A 12,322-nucleotide genomic window follows, 5' to 3' on the forward strand; every position below is an offset into this window, starting at 1 on the left:
AGGTTCACACAGGTTCACGCAGGTTCACACAGGTTCACGCATGTTCAGAGGTTCACACAGGTTCACACAGGTTCCAGAAAGGTTCACACAAGTTCACACAGGTTCATGCAGGTTCAGAAAGGTTCATGCAGGTTCACGCAGGTTCGCACAGGTTCGTGAAGGTTCACATATGTTCACAGAGGTTCGCGCAAGTTCAGAAAGGTTCACACAAGTTCACGGAGGTTCACACAGGGTCACGCAGGTTCACACAGGTTCAGAAAGGTTCACACAGGTTCAGAAAGGTTCACACAGGTTTATAAAGGTTCATACAGGTTCATGCAGGTTCACGCCGATTCACACAGGTTCACACACATTCACAGAGGTTCACATAGGTTCGTGCAGGTTTGTGCAGGTTCACACAGGTTCTTTGCAACCCCAAAGTGAGGGGGGACACCCCATGTGCCAGTCAGAGCAGAGCAGAAAGAAGAAGCCACACTCCAGAGAATTCTCCAGCAAAACGACAAGGCTAGAACTTGGCCCCAGGTGGGTTTTCAAAAGCCCCAATATCAGTGGGTACCAGGAACGTGAGACAGGAAAGGAAGGAACCAGAGACCAGTTCAGACAGGAGGAACCAGGGACCACAGGGGGTGTCCATGTGGTCAGCAAATATCAGGGGACAGAAGTCCCTGGTGGCCGCACAGCCAGGGATCCAAACTCCAGTGACCAGATGTAGTGTCTCAGCCAACACTACATAGGTGGGGGCTCCAGAAACAAGGAACTATGTCCAGGCTGCCCGCTCTGCCCCAGTGACTAACCCGGGCTTCTGTAATTCATGGAGAACTCCAGGAGCTGGGAGGACCAACCTAACTCTAGACCCCACCAAGCAAGCGTAAGTGAGCATGTAAGAAACAGTGAAAGACCACAGTGGTGTCAGCTGAGCCCATGCCCATCACCCTCTCCATCCATTAATACCTAGACCTTCATGGAATGTCAACCCAATGAAAACTGGAAAATATTCCAAATTTTTAAATTCCAAAAATTTTAATCAAAAGAAGGTAAAAACTGTCAGCCTATGGTCTAGATTTCATCTTTAAGAATATAACTATGCATTCATAGGCACTTATGACATAATCTATCTTGTAATCTAATAACCAGAGAATCTGTAGCTTTGCTGTTGAAAAGAGGAGCGACTTCCGTGTGTTGTCAGAGATGTCTCTGATTGCTCAAATGGAGCCAATTATGCCTGAGACAAAAATTAAATATTCTCTTAAAACTACCATCAAGGTGGAAAAGAAAAAAAAAAACCCTGGAAAATGAAAGGTATTTTAAATATAACACTAGATTACATGTAAAAGATGCTACAGGCTCTGACAAATAGAGGGGCAATTTTCAAGTATGTATTCAAGTCAGGAGATGAAAATGTTAGCAGGGCATGAGGGGGCGCACCTGTGGTCCCAGTTACTCAGGAAGCTGAGGGAGGAGGATCACTTGAGCCCAGGAGGTCAGGGCAGCAGTGACCTGTGATCACACAGACTGGGTGACAGAGTTAGGCTCTGTCTCTTAAAAACAAAAAGACAGAGAGATGAAAATGCAAAAGGATTTCCCCAGCCCAAGGTTGTGGGGACTTCAGAAAGAAAACCTCACCCTCACCATTTCACTCACAAATGGTAAAATCATTGGAACACTCCGTTAGTTAGCTCTATGGGTAAACTGAATTCAAGTAAACTGAATTAATATGCTGCTCTCATTATGCCTATATCACTGCTATTGCTTACTTCTTATGATATAGTAAATCATTTAAATGACTTGAAATATTTTTCCAAAAATTCCACGCAGAACACACAGGACTTTTAGGATGGTGAAGCTACCCAGTGAGAGACTACAATGGGGAATATACAGTATTTATTCAACTGTCGAAACCCACAAAAGGCACAACATCAAGAATGAACACTAATGTAAACTACGGACTTCACAGGACGCCGATGTGTCAATGTGGTTCACCAACTACAACCAATGTACCAATCTATGGGGGATATTGATAATGGGGAGGCAGGGGGAAGGAAGGAGAAATATATAGGAACTGTCTATATTTTCTGTTCAATTTTGCTTGAACCTAAAAACCTTTCTAAAAATAATGTTTATTTAAAAGGCGGGGGGAATGGACTAAGTTCAGAGTTTCCTGGTAGCCAAGGCAAAGAACGTCTTCCACAGCTGTTCATACAAAAAATCCAGCTGTGTGTCAAGAATCAGGAACCTTTCCCACATGAATATTCACATGAATCCCAAAAATCACAAACATAAAATAAATATCAGAGTGCTAAGTAATGAAATTGTACACAACCATTAAAGAGAGAAAACCACTTCCCAAAACTATGAAAAATGAGAGTGACATTGAAATAGGGCAAATAATTAGAACTTCCTGGTATGCTTTTATCTTTCCTCAACAGAGGTAATTGGTCTTTCACATTCCTCATGCCCTCACCAAAAATAACAGAGCACCAGCATGACGGAGGAAGAGCACGAACGTGGCGGAGGAGGAGCACGAACGTGGCGGAGGAGGAGCACCAACGTGGCGGAGGAGGAGCACGAACGTGGCGGAGGAGGAGCACCAACGTGGCGGAGGAGGAGCACCAACAGGGCGGAGGAGGAGCACCAATATGAAGCTAACTGAGTCCTCGTCACAGTTTGCTTTCTTTCCTCGCCTTCATTGCTTTGACCGTCCTGCACAAATCCATTCTGATGCCCATCACCAAGACCTGAAACCCTCCATTGACTGGCTTCCCTACAGACTGAGGATATGGGTCAGGATCTCTCCCAGGGAAAGATGAGATCCACTTTAAAACCAAATGTATGATTTACATCTGAAACTTGAGGCCAAGAGCATCCTGAGCCTAGCAGGTCAACTGGAAGCCACAGTGAAAATAACTCATAAATATATTTTTTCTCTCCAGCAGAAAAGCTTGTATGTCAAAGCTGCCCATGGACCAATCAACATTCAACAGTGGTTCTTTTGAACGTGACTGTGAAGATCTGAAACTCTCAAGGAAACAGGGAAATGGATTACCAGCCACTCCAAAAGGTCGCCGCAGCCCCGAAGTCAGTTTCCTGGTATTGTTGTCCCTCAGCTCCATGCGACCCACGCGAACAATCTGACAGACAAAACTGATTTTCTCCCTTTTCAGGTCTTTGCTTCCGAGGTCCTAGAAATATTAGTTTCCATAAATTATTTTGGAGAACCATTATTCAATGCACGTTCCAATGAAATGGACAGTAAAAAAATGGATTGAGACTCTTTTCTCAGACCCATTTTTATAATTTTAATCAGTTATTCATATGACAGAAAGGAATTTAATAACAATAATCAATTACTGTTAAGTGAGCTTAAGATACATATTTAAGGGCTGGGTGCAGTGGCTCACACCTGTAATCCCAGCACTTTGGGAAGCCAAGGAGGGTGGATCACGAGGTCAGGAGTTCAAGATCAGCCTGGCCAACATGGGAAAACCCCATCTCTACTAAAAATACAAAAAATTAGCCAGGTGTGGTGGTGTGTGCCTGTAATCCCAGCTACTCGGGAGGCTGAGGCGGGAGAATTGCTTGAACCCAGGAGGTGTAGGTTGCAGTGAGCCAAGATCACACCATTGCACTCCAGCCTGGGTGACAGAGCAAGACTCCGTCTGGAGGGAAAAAAAAAACAAAACAAAAAGATATACATTTAAGAGGCACATTCCATGGTAATGGGGTAAATCTTTGTCACGGTCATTCTAAGGGTGGCTAGAGACTCAGAAGATTTCTGGAAAGGCACTCTACTTAGTAATACTAAATTAACCGATATTACAGGCATCCCAGGGACCCATGTTCTAGTGTGGCAGGAAGGCCGAGAGAAATCACTAAAAGTAGTCATTAGAATGGTGGCCAATTCAACCAAACATCTTTGCGTGCACTTACAGTAAACACAGCTCGCAAATTATGTAATCTGTCTATGTCTTTAGGTAATCCTGAACTGGACCAGCGAACCAGGTAGTTTTCACTTGAAAAAGGGAGAAATAAAAGCAAGTTAATTTTCCAAATAACAGAGTACCAAATGTACATCCACACTGTTTCATAATTAATACCATGTAGGTGCACTATACAGACAACTATGAGTTTATAAATATCAAAAATATCACATACAGCTACTCATCAGTTAACATCCACAGCAGAAAAACCCTGCCAAGTTTTAATGTGGGATGTCTTGGGTTGTCACTGTAATGGAACTACTTGCAAATGGTATTTCTAAGTTGGTTTTTTTTAAGAGCCTATTTCTTCATTTAGAATGGCAATACTATAAAATTCAGCACAATGCATCTTTATTTCAAAACCTATGACAAACCAAATACACTGTAAAATTAAAACTGCATCCCATGTCAAGAGGAAACAAAGTCGTTACCAGAAGTGAGAATAAAATCCACTCATATTTTTCTGTATCATTCATACACTAAGTCTTCAAATTTTGAATAATACAAGTGAAGATCCTAGAGTTTTAGCATATACACAGACACACACACAATTCATACATAGTTGAACCACAATGTTTCCATCTGGGCAAAGAGAAAGTTATACTGAAGGCTAAGCAGGAATAATAGACTTACAGTGTTTTCATTTAACAAATATTAACTGACAGTCTGTATGTGGCAGGCACCATTCTAAATGATGCATTCCAGTCAATCATCTTGCAGAAAAAACAACAGGATGAAAGTCACAGAAATGGCATTCAAAGAAACCAAATTTTGAAAAATGGAAATAGTGATATTTGAGGGACCAGGATACATAAAATCTTATGAAGACAACTTAGGAAACAAAGTATTACTTCAATCTTCAGCTGCACTCTTAAGATATGACCAGAGTGTACCTGCAATTTCTGTAACTCTACGAGCAAATGGCAATCTACATGCGAGAAGGTTCACCCTGAGCCAGAGCCCAAACTGGCTGCCATCACACTGTCCAAGACACCTCTTGGCTCGGCTGCTTGGTCGTGTCCAGCAGCCATTCATCCAGGGCCTCTCAGCATGAATGGCGCGCTTCAGTGGTTCTGATCCCACATTCCTAACACCAACCAAAGAGGAAAGACAGCCACCAAGAAATTTCACCTACCTGATGAATTTGGACTCCACAGGGTCATATAGAGACATGAGGACTTCAGCATCTTCTCCTATTTTACAAACCACGTTTTTGAGGTTCACAAACAAGGCCAGAGAAGGGGTTGCAGCAAACTTGGCTTGTCTGTTAATATCTATGTTCTGCTTTTGAGACTGTGAATGGAAGGAAATAGAAAGTCAACCCCAGCAATGCTCATCACTAACACTTGCTTTCTTTATTCCCTATAGAATAGAAAATGGTAATAATTCATTGGCATAACCCAGCAAAGCCATTGGTGCAGTCACTTTCTTATCTCCCCCGCACATTCTTAAATCATGCATTCACACAACAGACAAAAAAATCGTATCCCGTGCAATTGTTGTGCTATTTTCGAAGATACAAAACTTTCAGGTATCCAACCAATAAATCAAAATAATTATTATATGTGTAGTTATTTAATTTTTTGTTCCCTCATTAGACTAAACCCTCCAAGGACATCTGTCTCACTTATCATTATGTCTTCAACATTTGGTACACAGTAGATGCTCAGTAAATACTTGCTGAATTAATGGATGATTCAATTATTCAATCAGTTTTGAATATCTACTGTGTGTATGTGTGTGTATGGGAGGTGGGAGGTGACTGGTCATGGGGTGGATTGTTCATGAATGGTTTAGCACCATCCCCTCAATGCTGTCCTCATGACGGTGAGTTCTCACAGATCTGGTTGTTTAAAAGCGTAGCGTATAGCACCCCGTGCACACCCTCTCTCTTCCTCCTGCTCTACCCATGTGAAGTGCTGGCTCCCACTTCGCCTTCTGCCATAATTGTAAGATTCCCGAGGCCTCCCCAGAAGCAGAAGCCACTATCCTTCCTATACAGTCTGCAGAACCATGAGCCAATTAAATCTCTTTTCTTTATAAATTACCCAGTCTCAGGCACTTCCTTATAGTAAGGTGAGAATAGGCTAATGCATACATGATACCATTAAAGATCACAGAAGATGAAAAACCAGTAAGACATGTGCTCTCTGCCCTCAGTGAGCTTGAATACATAACCTGCCTACCATTAACAGAGAGGAAATGCCGAACCGAGTCTTGTGTCCCATTTGACAGATGAGAACACAAAATCAACATCATTAGGATCCTGTCTCCTAAGATGAAACACAATGCTGTCCAATCCCCCTTCATGTCATGGGTGACGACATCCTGTGCCACCAGGCTCCGTTCCACTCATGGCTGTAGGACACACACTCCGCAGCTACTCCTTTTCAGGTTCTTTCTTAGTGAAAATTCTGGGCTTGACTGATCTTTTACTAATGTTGAAAACGTATTACTGAGAAAACGTGTTCCAAATGTAAATGGCACATTACAGAGAGTCAAACTTACTTTTTCCTCCTGTAACCTTTCCTCCACTTGTTTAGAAGCTATTTCATGAGCTCTGAAGAGACTAATCGTGCTAGTTAATTCTGGATCCAAAATATTCCCGTCTTCATCTCTAACCACCAGGTCCAAATCTAGAATTCTAGAACAACAAGAATTTAGAAGTTCACGCACATAGACCAAGGAGGTTGAATTTTCTAGCACAACTTCCACCACAGCAATTGGGCAGGTAAAAACATCCTAGAAAGTCAGGCTTGCCCACAAATATTAGGAATATGAAATTCTTGGAGGTTGCTTTCTTTAGCTCAAAATGTGTCACCTCAGGAGAAGTTAAAAAAAAAAAAAAAAAATCCTCAATTTTTACTTCCATTGCAATCAGCAGTGGCTTTGTCTTCCAATGAGAAGTTTTACAGATCTGCAAGGCCCAAGTGAAGTCTGTATTACTAATTATTATGTAAAATATGAGAAGTTTTAAGGCATACTATTTTTTTTTTTTAAAGACAGAGTCTTGTTCTTGTCGCCCAGGCTGGAGGGCAGTGGCACAATCTCAGCTCACTACAATCTCTGCTCCCGGGTTCAAGAGATTCTCCTGCCTCAGCCTCCTGAGTAGCTGGGATTACAGGCGTGTGCCACCACACCCGGCTAATTTTTGTATTTTTAGTAGAGATGAGGTTTCGCCATGTTAGCCAGGCTGGTCTCAACTGACCTCAGGTGATCCACCCACCTCGGCCTCCCAAAGTGTTGGGATTACAGGCGTGAGCCACCATACCCAGCCTAAGGCACACTACATATGTATACACACACACATATTCACATATATATACAATCACATATACATCCATCAACCCAAACACATAGCTGGCAGTTGTGACAACATCACAGAGTTGAGAAAGGAGAGAGGGAAGAAAACTTGGAGGAGAGATCTACCCACCACCTTATTTACTCCCACTGACCCTGGTAGGGTCCCCTGCATGTCTCCCCTTCTACTTCGAGTCAGTTTCTAGTCCTTACATGAGGCCACAGGAAGATTTTCAATACAGATGTTCTACTGTATGTGAACACCAAACATATGGACGTTATCTACAATAAGGTTAAGCAACTTCCTGGCCAGATGGCTAAATGCAGTCGCCAACTAAAAACACAAGCAACATCTGGCTAATAAATCTGTCCAGTCTATAACAGTATTGGGGAACATTCTCTCTGATTCCTCAAATCCAACAAAATTATAAGGTGATTCTTACCACAGTTTTTATTTAAAGAACACAGGCAGTTGTGTGACAAAAGAGATCCAGAGTTGTGATCTGGCAGTAGGTTCTGGCTTTCTTATTAACAAAACATGCAGGTCTAAGGGCAGAAATTTAACCGTAGGTGCCTCTTACCCTGCTGTTGGGATTTTATATTCCTGTAATTAACAAGTCTATGGAGACAGGCTTTTTTAACAATATGAAAAAGGAAAGAGAGTCATTTGAAAGAATGATAAATTTCCTTTGGGAGGCCGAGACGGGCGGATCACGAGGTCAGGAGATCAAGACCATGCTGGCTAACACGGTGAAACCCCGTCTCTACTAAAAAAATACAAAAAACTAGCCGGGCGAGGTGGCGGGCGCCTGTAGTCATAGCTACTCAGGAGGCTGAGGCAGGAGAATGGCGTAAACCCGGGAGGCGGAGCTTGCAGTGAGCTGAGATCCGGTCACTGCACTCCAGCCTGGGCGACAGAGCGAGACTCCATCTCAAAAAAAAAGAATGATACATTTCAATTAGAGAACATCTTTATAGTTACAAATTAAAGAGGAAAGTGGAATTGCCCATAAATGCTCCATTTAGAAAAACTACCCTGAGACTTCGAGTCTCGAGGTCACACACCTTAAAGTCAGATATGAGTCTGCCAGCAGCTCAAACATATTTAGTCTTTGGAGTTTTGCTCAAGCACTGTACCACTGGGAAGGCAAATACAGAAAACTCATTTTTTCCTTTTAATATCTATTGAGCAAATTCCACTGACGGTGAAGCAGGAGGACCAACGGGGCCTGTCAACAGCATCAGGGTAAACAGACTTTAAACAAATAGAGGCTTTTTGCACTGCGTGAAAACAGCCTCAGTGGCTGCAGTGTAAGCGGGGTGCCTCAAGACCAACAGAAAGACATCTGGAGAAAATGTAAAAAGCATTTTAAGGTCTCGTTAGTTATCTTTGTAACATGTCTCACTAACAAGGCAAGCTCCTCCCTCCCAAATACTACTCCTTAACCTATCCCCGAACTAGCCCCTAGGAACGTGCTGGTATAGGCAGGGTCAGACGGTGTGGGCGGGGTTTGTACTGGTGTGGGCGGGGTCAATACTGGTGTGGGCGGGGTCGGTAATGTGTGGATAGAGTCAGTACTACTGTGGGTAGGGCCAATGTTTATGGCGGCGTGGTCACTTCTAGTGTAGGCATGATTACTTCTGGTATGGGCATATCAGTGCTGGTGCCAGGGTAGCTACAAAGCACCAGCTTAGGAGGCCCAGCCAGTAGGTCCTACAGGCCATGCAGAATTGGGGTCCCTCCGGGAACACATGAGAGGACGGCCCTGTGCCAGCCTGCTATGCACGTCCTGCCACGTCATCACCTCACATCTGCCAGGGCAGATGGTCAGACCCATTGCACAAAGGAGGAAACCTAAGCTCGGAGAAGTTATTTATTCCAAAAGCCTGGGCTGTGTCAGAACTCTCCAATGGCAGAGCCATGCTCCTTCTAGAATGCCACATGCAAACCGTCACACGAAGTGGCCTGTCCAGTCAACCCTTCTATGCAATACTCTCAGCAAACAGTGTGCAGCTGGTTCTGAATCAGAGTGAGTTTCCATTATGAAGGTGCAACTTACCACAGCAACGCAATGTAGAGATGAAGTCCATGGAAACCTAATGCACCTATGAGGACAGGGTAGAAGCCCCTCCACAACTTGAAATCATGTGTACAACTGTGTGTGTGTGTGTGTGTGTGTGTGTGTGTGTGTCTGTGTTGGGAGGTCTGTGTGCCTGTGTGTGTGTGTGTTGTGTATGTGCATTTTTCTAGAGATATGGTCTAAGACCTTCATCACATTCTCAAATAGCTTTCCAAACCCCTCCACCCAGGTTAAAAATAAATTTAAAAGGCAAGATTGCCTAAGCAATGAATGAAAAAGACACAAAACATCTTTCCCTTATTAAATCCACCCACCTTAAAATCAAACATTCAACACTGTGATATCATTTTGCATCATACAGGTTTTCTGAAGGAAGCACTAGGAAGATATATGCAGAGTGCTGGGCTTTGGAGAAATTACAGAGGAGGCTGGAGATCCTGGGGCAAAAAAAACCTGTCTTATTAAGGACTGTATTTCCTATCAAAGTAGTAAATTGTATTTGGAAACACTTCCTTCCTTAACTACATTTTTCCATGATACAATGTACTTTGCTAGCTTCCTGCAGCCAAATTAAGCAGGTGGTCTCTGAACATAAGTTTAAATTATGATACTCCAATAGAAAATCAAATCAAAGCTCCAAAAGTCTGCTTTTTTAAGCAGGTGGTCTTGAAGTGGGTTTTACTGCAATAATAGCTAATATCTCAGGCTTTCCGGAAAAAAAAAACAAAAACCTTCTCCTACAGCATTTCTAATCCAAACCCTACATCTTGCTCATAATGTTGCTTTAAGAAATTTTTCACACTTCAAAATATAAATTACCAGAAAATTATGTGATAATTCTGATTTTACAGAAAGGTTCTCTGATTTACCCGGACTCCTTTCTGCTGAGTGGCTGGAAGCAAGCCCCTTCTCTTTTCTGACTTCCACATTCCAACGTGCAAAATGAAGGGGTTGAATTAAACCAGAAGTTTTCCAAATCTGCTGTCCAGCACAACCCCACTGTATTTTTAAAAACTGAGACTTCCGGCCGGGCGCAGTGGCTCACGCCTGTAATCCCGGTTACTTTGGGATGCTGAGGCGGGCGGATCACCTGAGGTCGGGAGTTTGAGACCAGCATGACCAACACGGAGAAACTCCATCTCTACTAAAAATACAAAATTAGCCAGGAGTGGTGGTGCATGCCTGTAATCCCAGCTACTCAGGAGGCTGAAGCAGGAGAATCACTTCAACCCGGGAGGCAGAGGTTGTGGTGAGCCAAGATCACACCACTGCACCCCAGCCTGGACAACAAGGGTGAAACTCCATCGCAAAAAATAATAATAATAATAAAACAAAACAAAAAAACTTGAGATTTCCAGCCAGCATCCCAGATATCACAAATCAGAGCCTTAAGGGATAGGTTTTGAGATTCTATAATTCAACAGCTATCCACGTGATTCTGATATAGAAGAGCATTTGGGAACCGTGTGACCACATACTTTTTAAGGCTTCTTGCAGCTCTGCTATTCTATGAAAAACCAAATATTATCAGGTGGAAAAGGGCATGGCCTCATTCTAGTTACAGGACCCAGCAGAATTAGGATCAGAGCAGCTTGTTCCCTTTCAGCATCAAAAAACACGTGCTACCACTAGAAGGTACAGCTGTAGGCAGGGGTGAGCACTAAAGGCACTCATGCAGAGCCGGGGGCATGCCTGCTGTGGATGGGAACAGCTCTTGCTCTGGCAAGAGACATAATTGCACAAAGCAACTATTTGTTGTTTACTGCAGTGAAATTTAACTGGGCTGTATTTCTGTTTGTGAAATGTGGCAAGCCTACACAGGTGACAAACTTTCCAGTGATCTAATGTCCACTCCGACTCTCAGAACTTTGGATTCCACAGAAAGAAACCTGTTGCTTGTCACTACACAAGGCCCCGCCAGATCTGGACTCAACGTCAAAAACTACGATCAGAAGTAAAAGTTCCTTTGCTATGGGAGTAATGATACGGTTCCCTCCAGAACGGTGAAAACGACAGGCTCCCTGGCTTCTTGGCTCTATCCCTTGAATAATGACAAGGTTTCAAGAATGGCTCACAAAATTCCCCTGTTCAGAATCCAGTGGAAAATACCTCATCCTTTTCAAAATGAAAAACATGCCATTATTTAGAGGGTAGACATGTTGTTTTATGATAAAATGTGATCTCGGTCTCTTGAAGGCTTATAGTGATGTTATTACATTGGATAATTTAAGCGTGAAATCATCTTTCAAATAAACAAACCTGTTTCCATAATCAATTTTGGCTGTGACCTTCTTCTTCAGTTCTTTGAGCTCATCCTGCGGCAGAGTTCCAGAAAGAATTTGTGATCTCCATTCAATAAGGTCATAGATCATGTGCCGCACACTTCGAAACATCTCCCTGTTATCTTGCTATACGGGGGAAAACCCAATCATAAAGATTTTGTTACAAAACAGCATTGTGAAGATGGTAGAGAATGGGTATCTCTTCAAATACACATGAGGTATAAGCACTAGATCACGAGATTTGGTTAATGTTGAATTAAAAGGTGCTTTCAGCATACACTGAAAACATATTATTTGGAATTGGTTTTCCATGAGACATTAAAATATTAAAAGAATAAAAAGTAATGCATAATCCCCAAGATTTCATCCAACATTCTACGTGCCACTAAAGCAAAAAGGTGATCCCAACACGGGCTAGACCTTGAACGTCAACACCTGCTCGTGAGCTTCCTGCATCTGGATCAGAGATGGGCAACTCTTAAAGCTCCTCCAGAATTAGTCTGAGCCTAAAGATCTGAATCCTACAACCTGCATATGGTCTTCAGAACACCCTGCACCCTAGACCCTTATCAGCACACAGAGAACCTGAACTCCTCGGCCTTGCTCTCAGCTGAACTATAGGGAAGAAGCAGCATTCCACCCTGGGCTGGCTGCTGCACACTGTGGTGTGTACAACCTACAA

At 42.9% G+C, this 12,322-nt stretch overlaps 1 protein-coding gene across 3 annotated transcripts in view; it reads right to left on the reverse strand.

Annotated features, from left to right (window-relative positions):
• Positions 1 to 12,322, reverse strand: part of DOCK1 (dedicator of cytokinesis 1) — a 551,514-nt gene that overhangs the window by 454,719 nt on the left and 84,473 nt on the right. For all 3 annotated transcript variants that reach the window (XM_033179145.1, XM_033179136.1, XM_033179142.1), the window contains 5 exons: positions 11,618 to 11,766; positions 6,486 to 6,621; positions 5,113 to 5,270; positions 3,928 to 4,009; positions 3,044 to 3,179 (listed from right to left, as the gene is read on the reverse strand). In XM_033179145.1, coding sequence (XP_033035036.1) covers positions 3,044 to 3,179; positions 3,928 to 4,009; positions 5,113 to 5,270; positions 6,486 to 6,621; positions 11,618 to 11,766 — 661 coding nt within the window. The remainder of the gene's footprint in view (positions 1 to 3,043; positions 3,180 to 3,927; positions 4,010 to 5,112; positions 5,271 to 6,485; positions 6,622 to 11,617; positions 11,767 to 12,322) is intronic.

The sequence above is a fragment of the Trachypithecus francoisi genome, unplaced genomic scaffold (assembly GCF_009764315.1).
Source record: "Trachypithecus francoisi isolate TF-2019V2 unplaced genomic scaffold, Tfra_2.0 Contig01579, whole genome shotgun sequence".
Classification (NCBI taxonomy): domain Eukaryota; kingdom Metazoa; phylum Chordata; class Mammalia; order Primates; family Cercopithecidae; genus Trachypithecus; species Trachypithecus francoisi.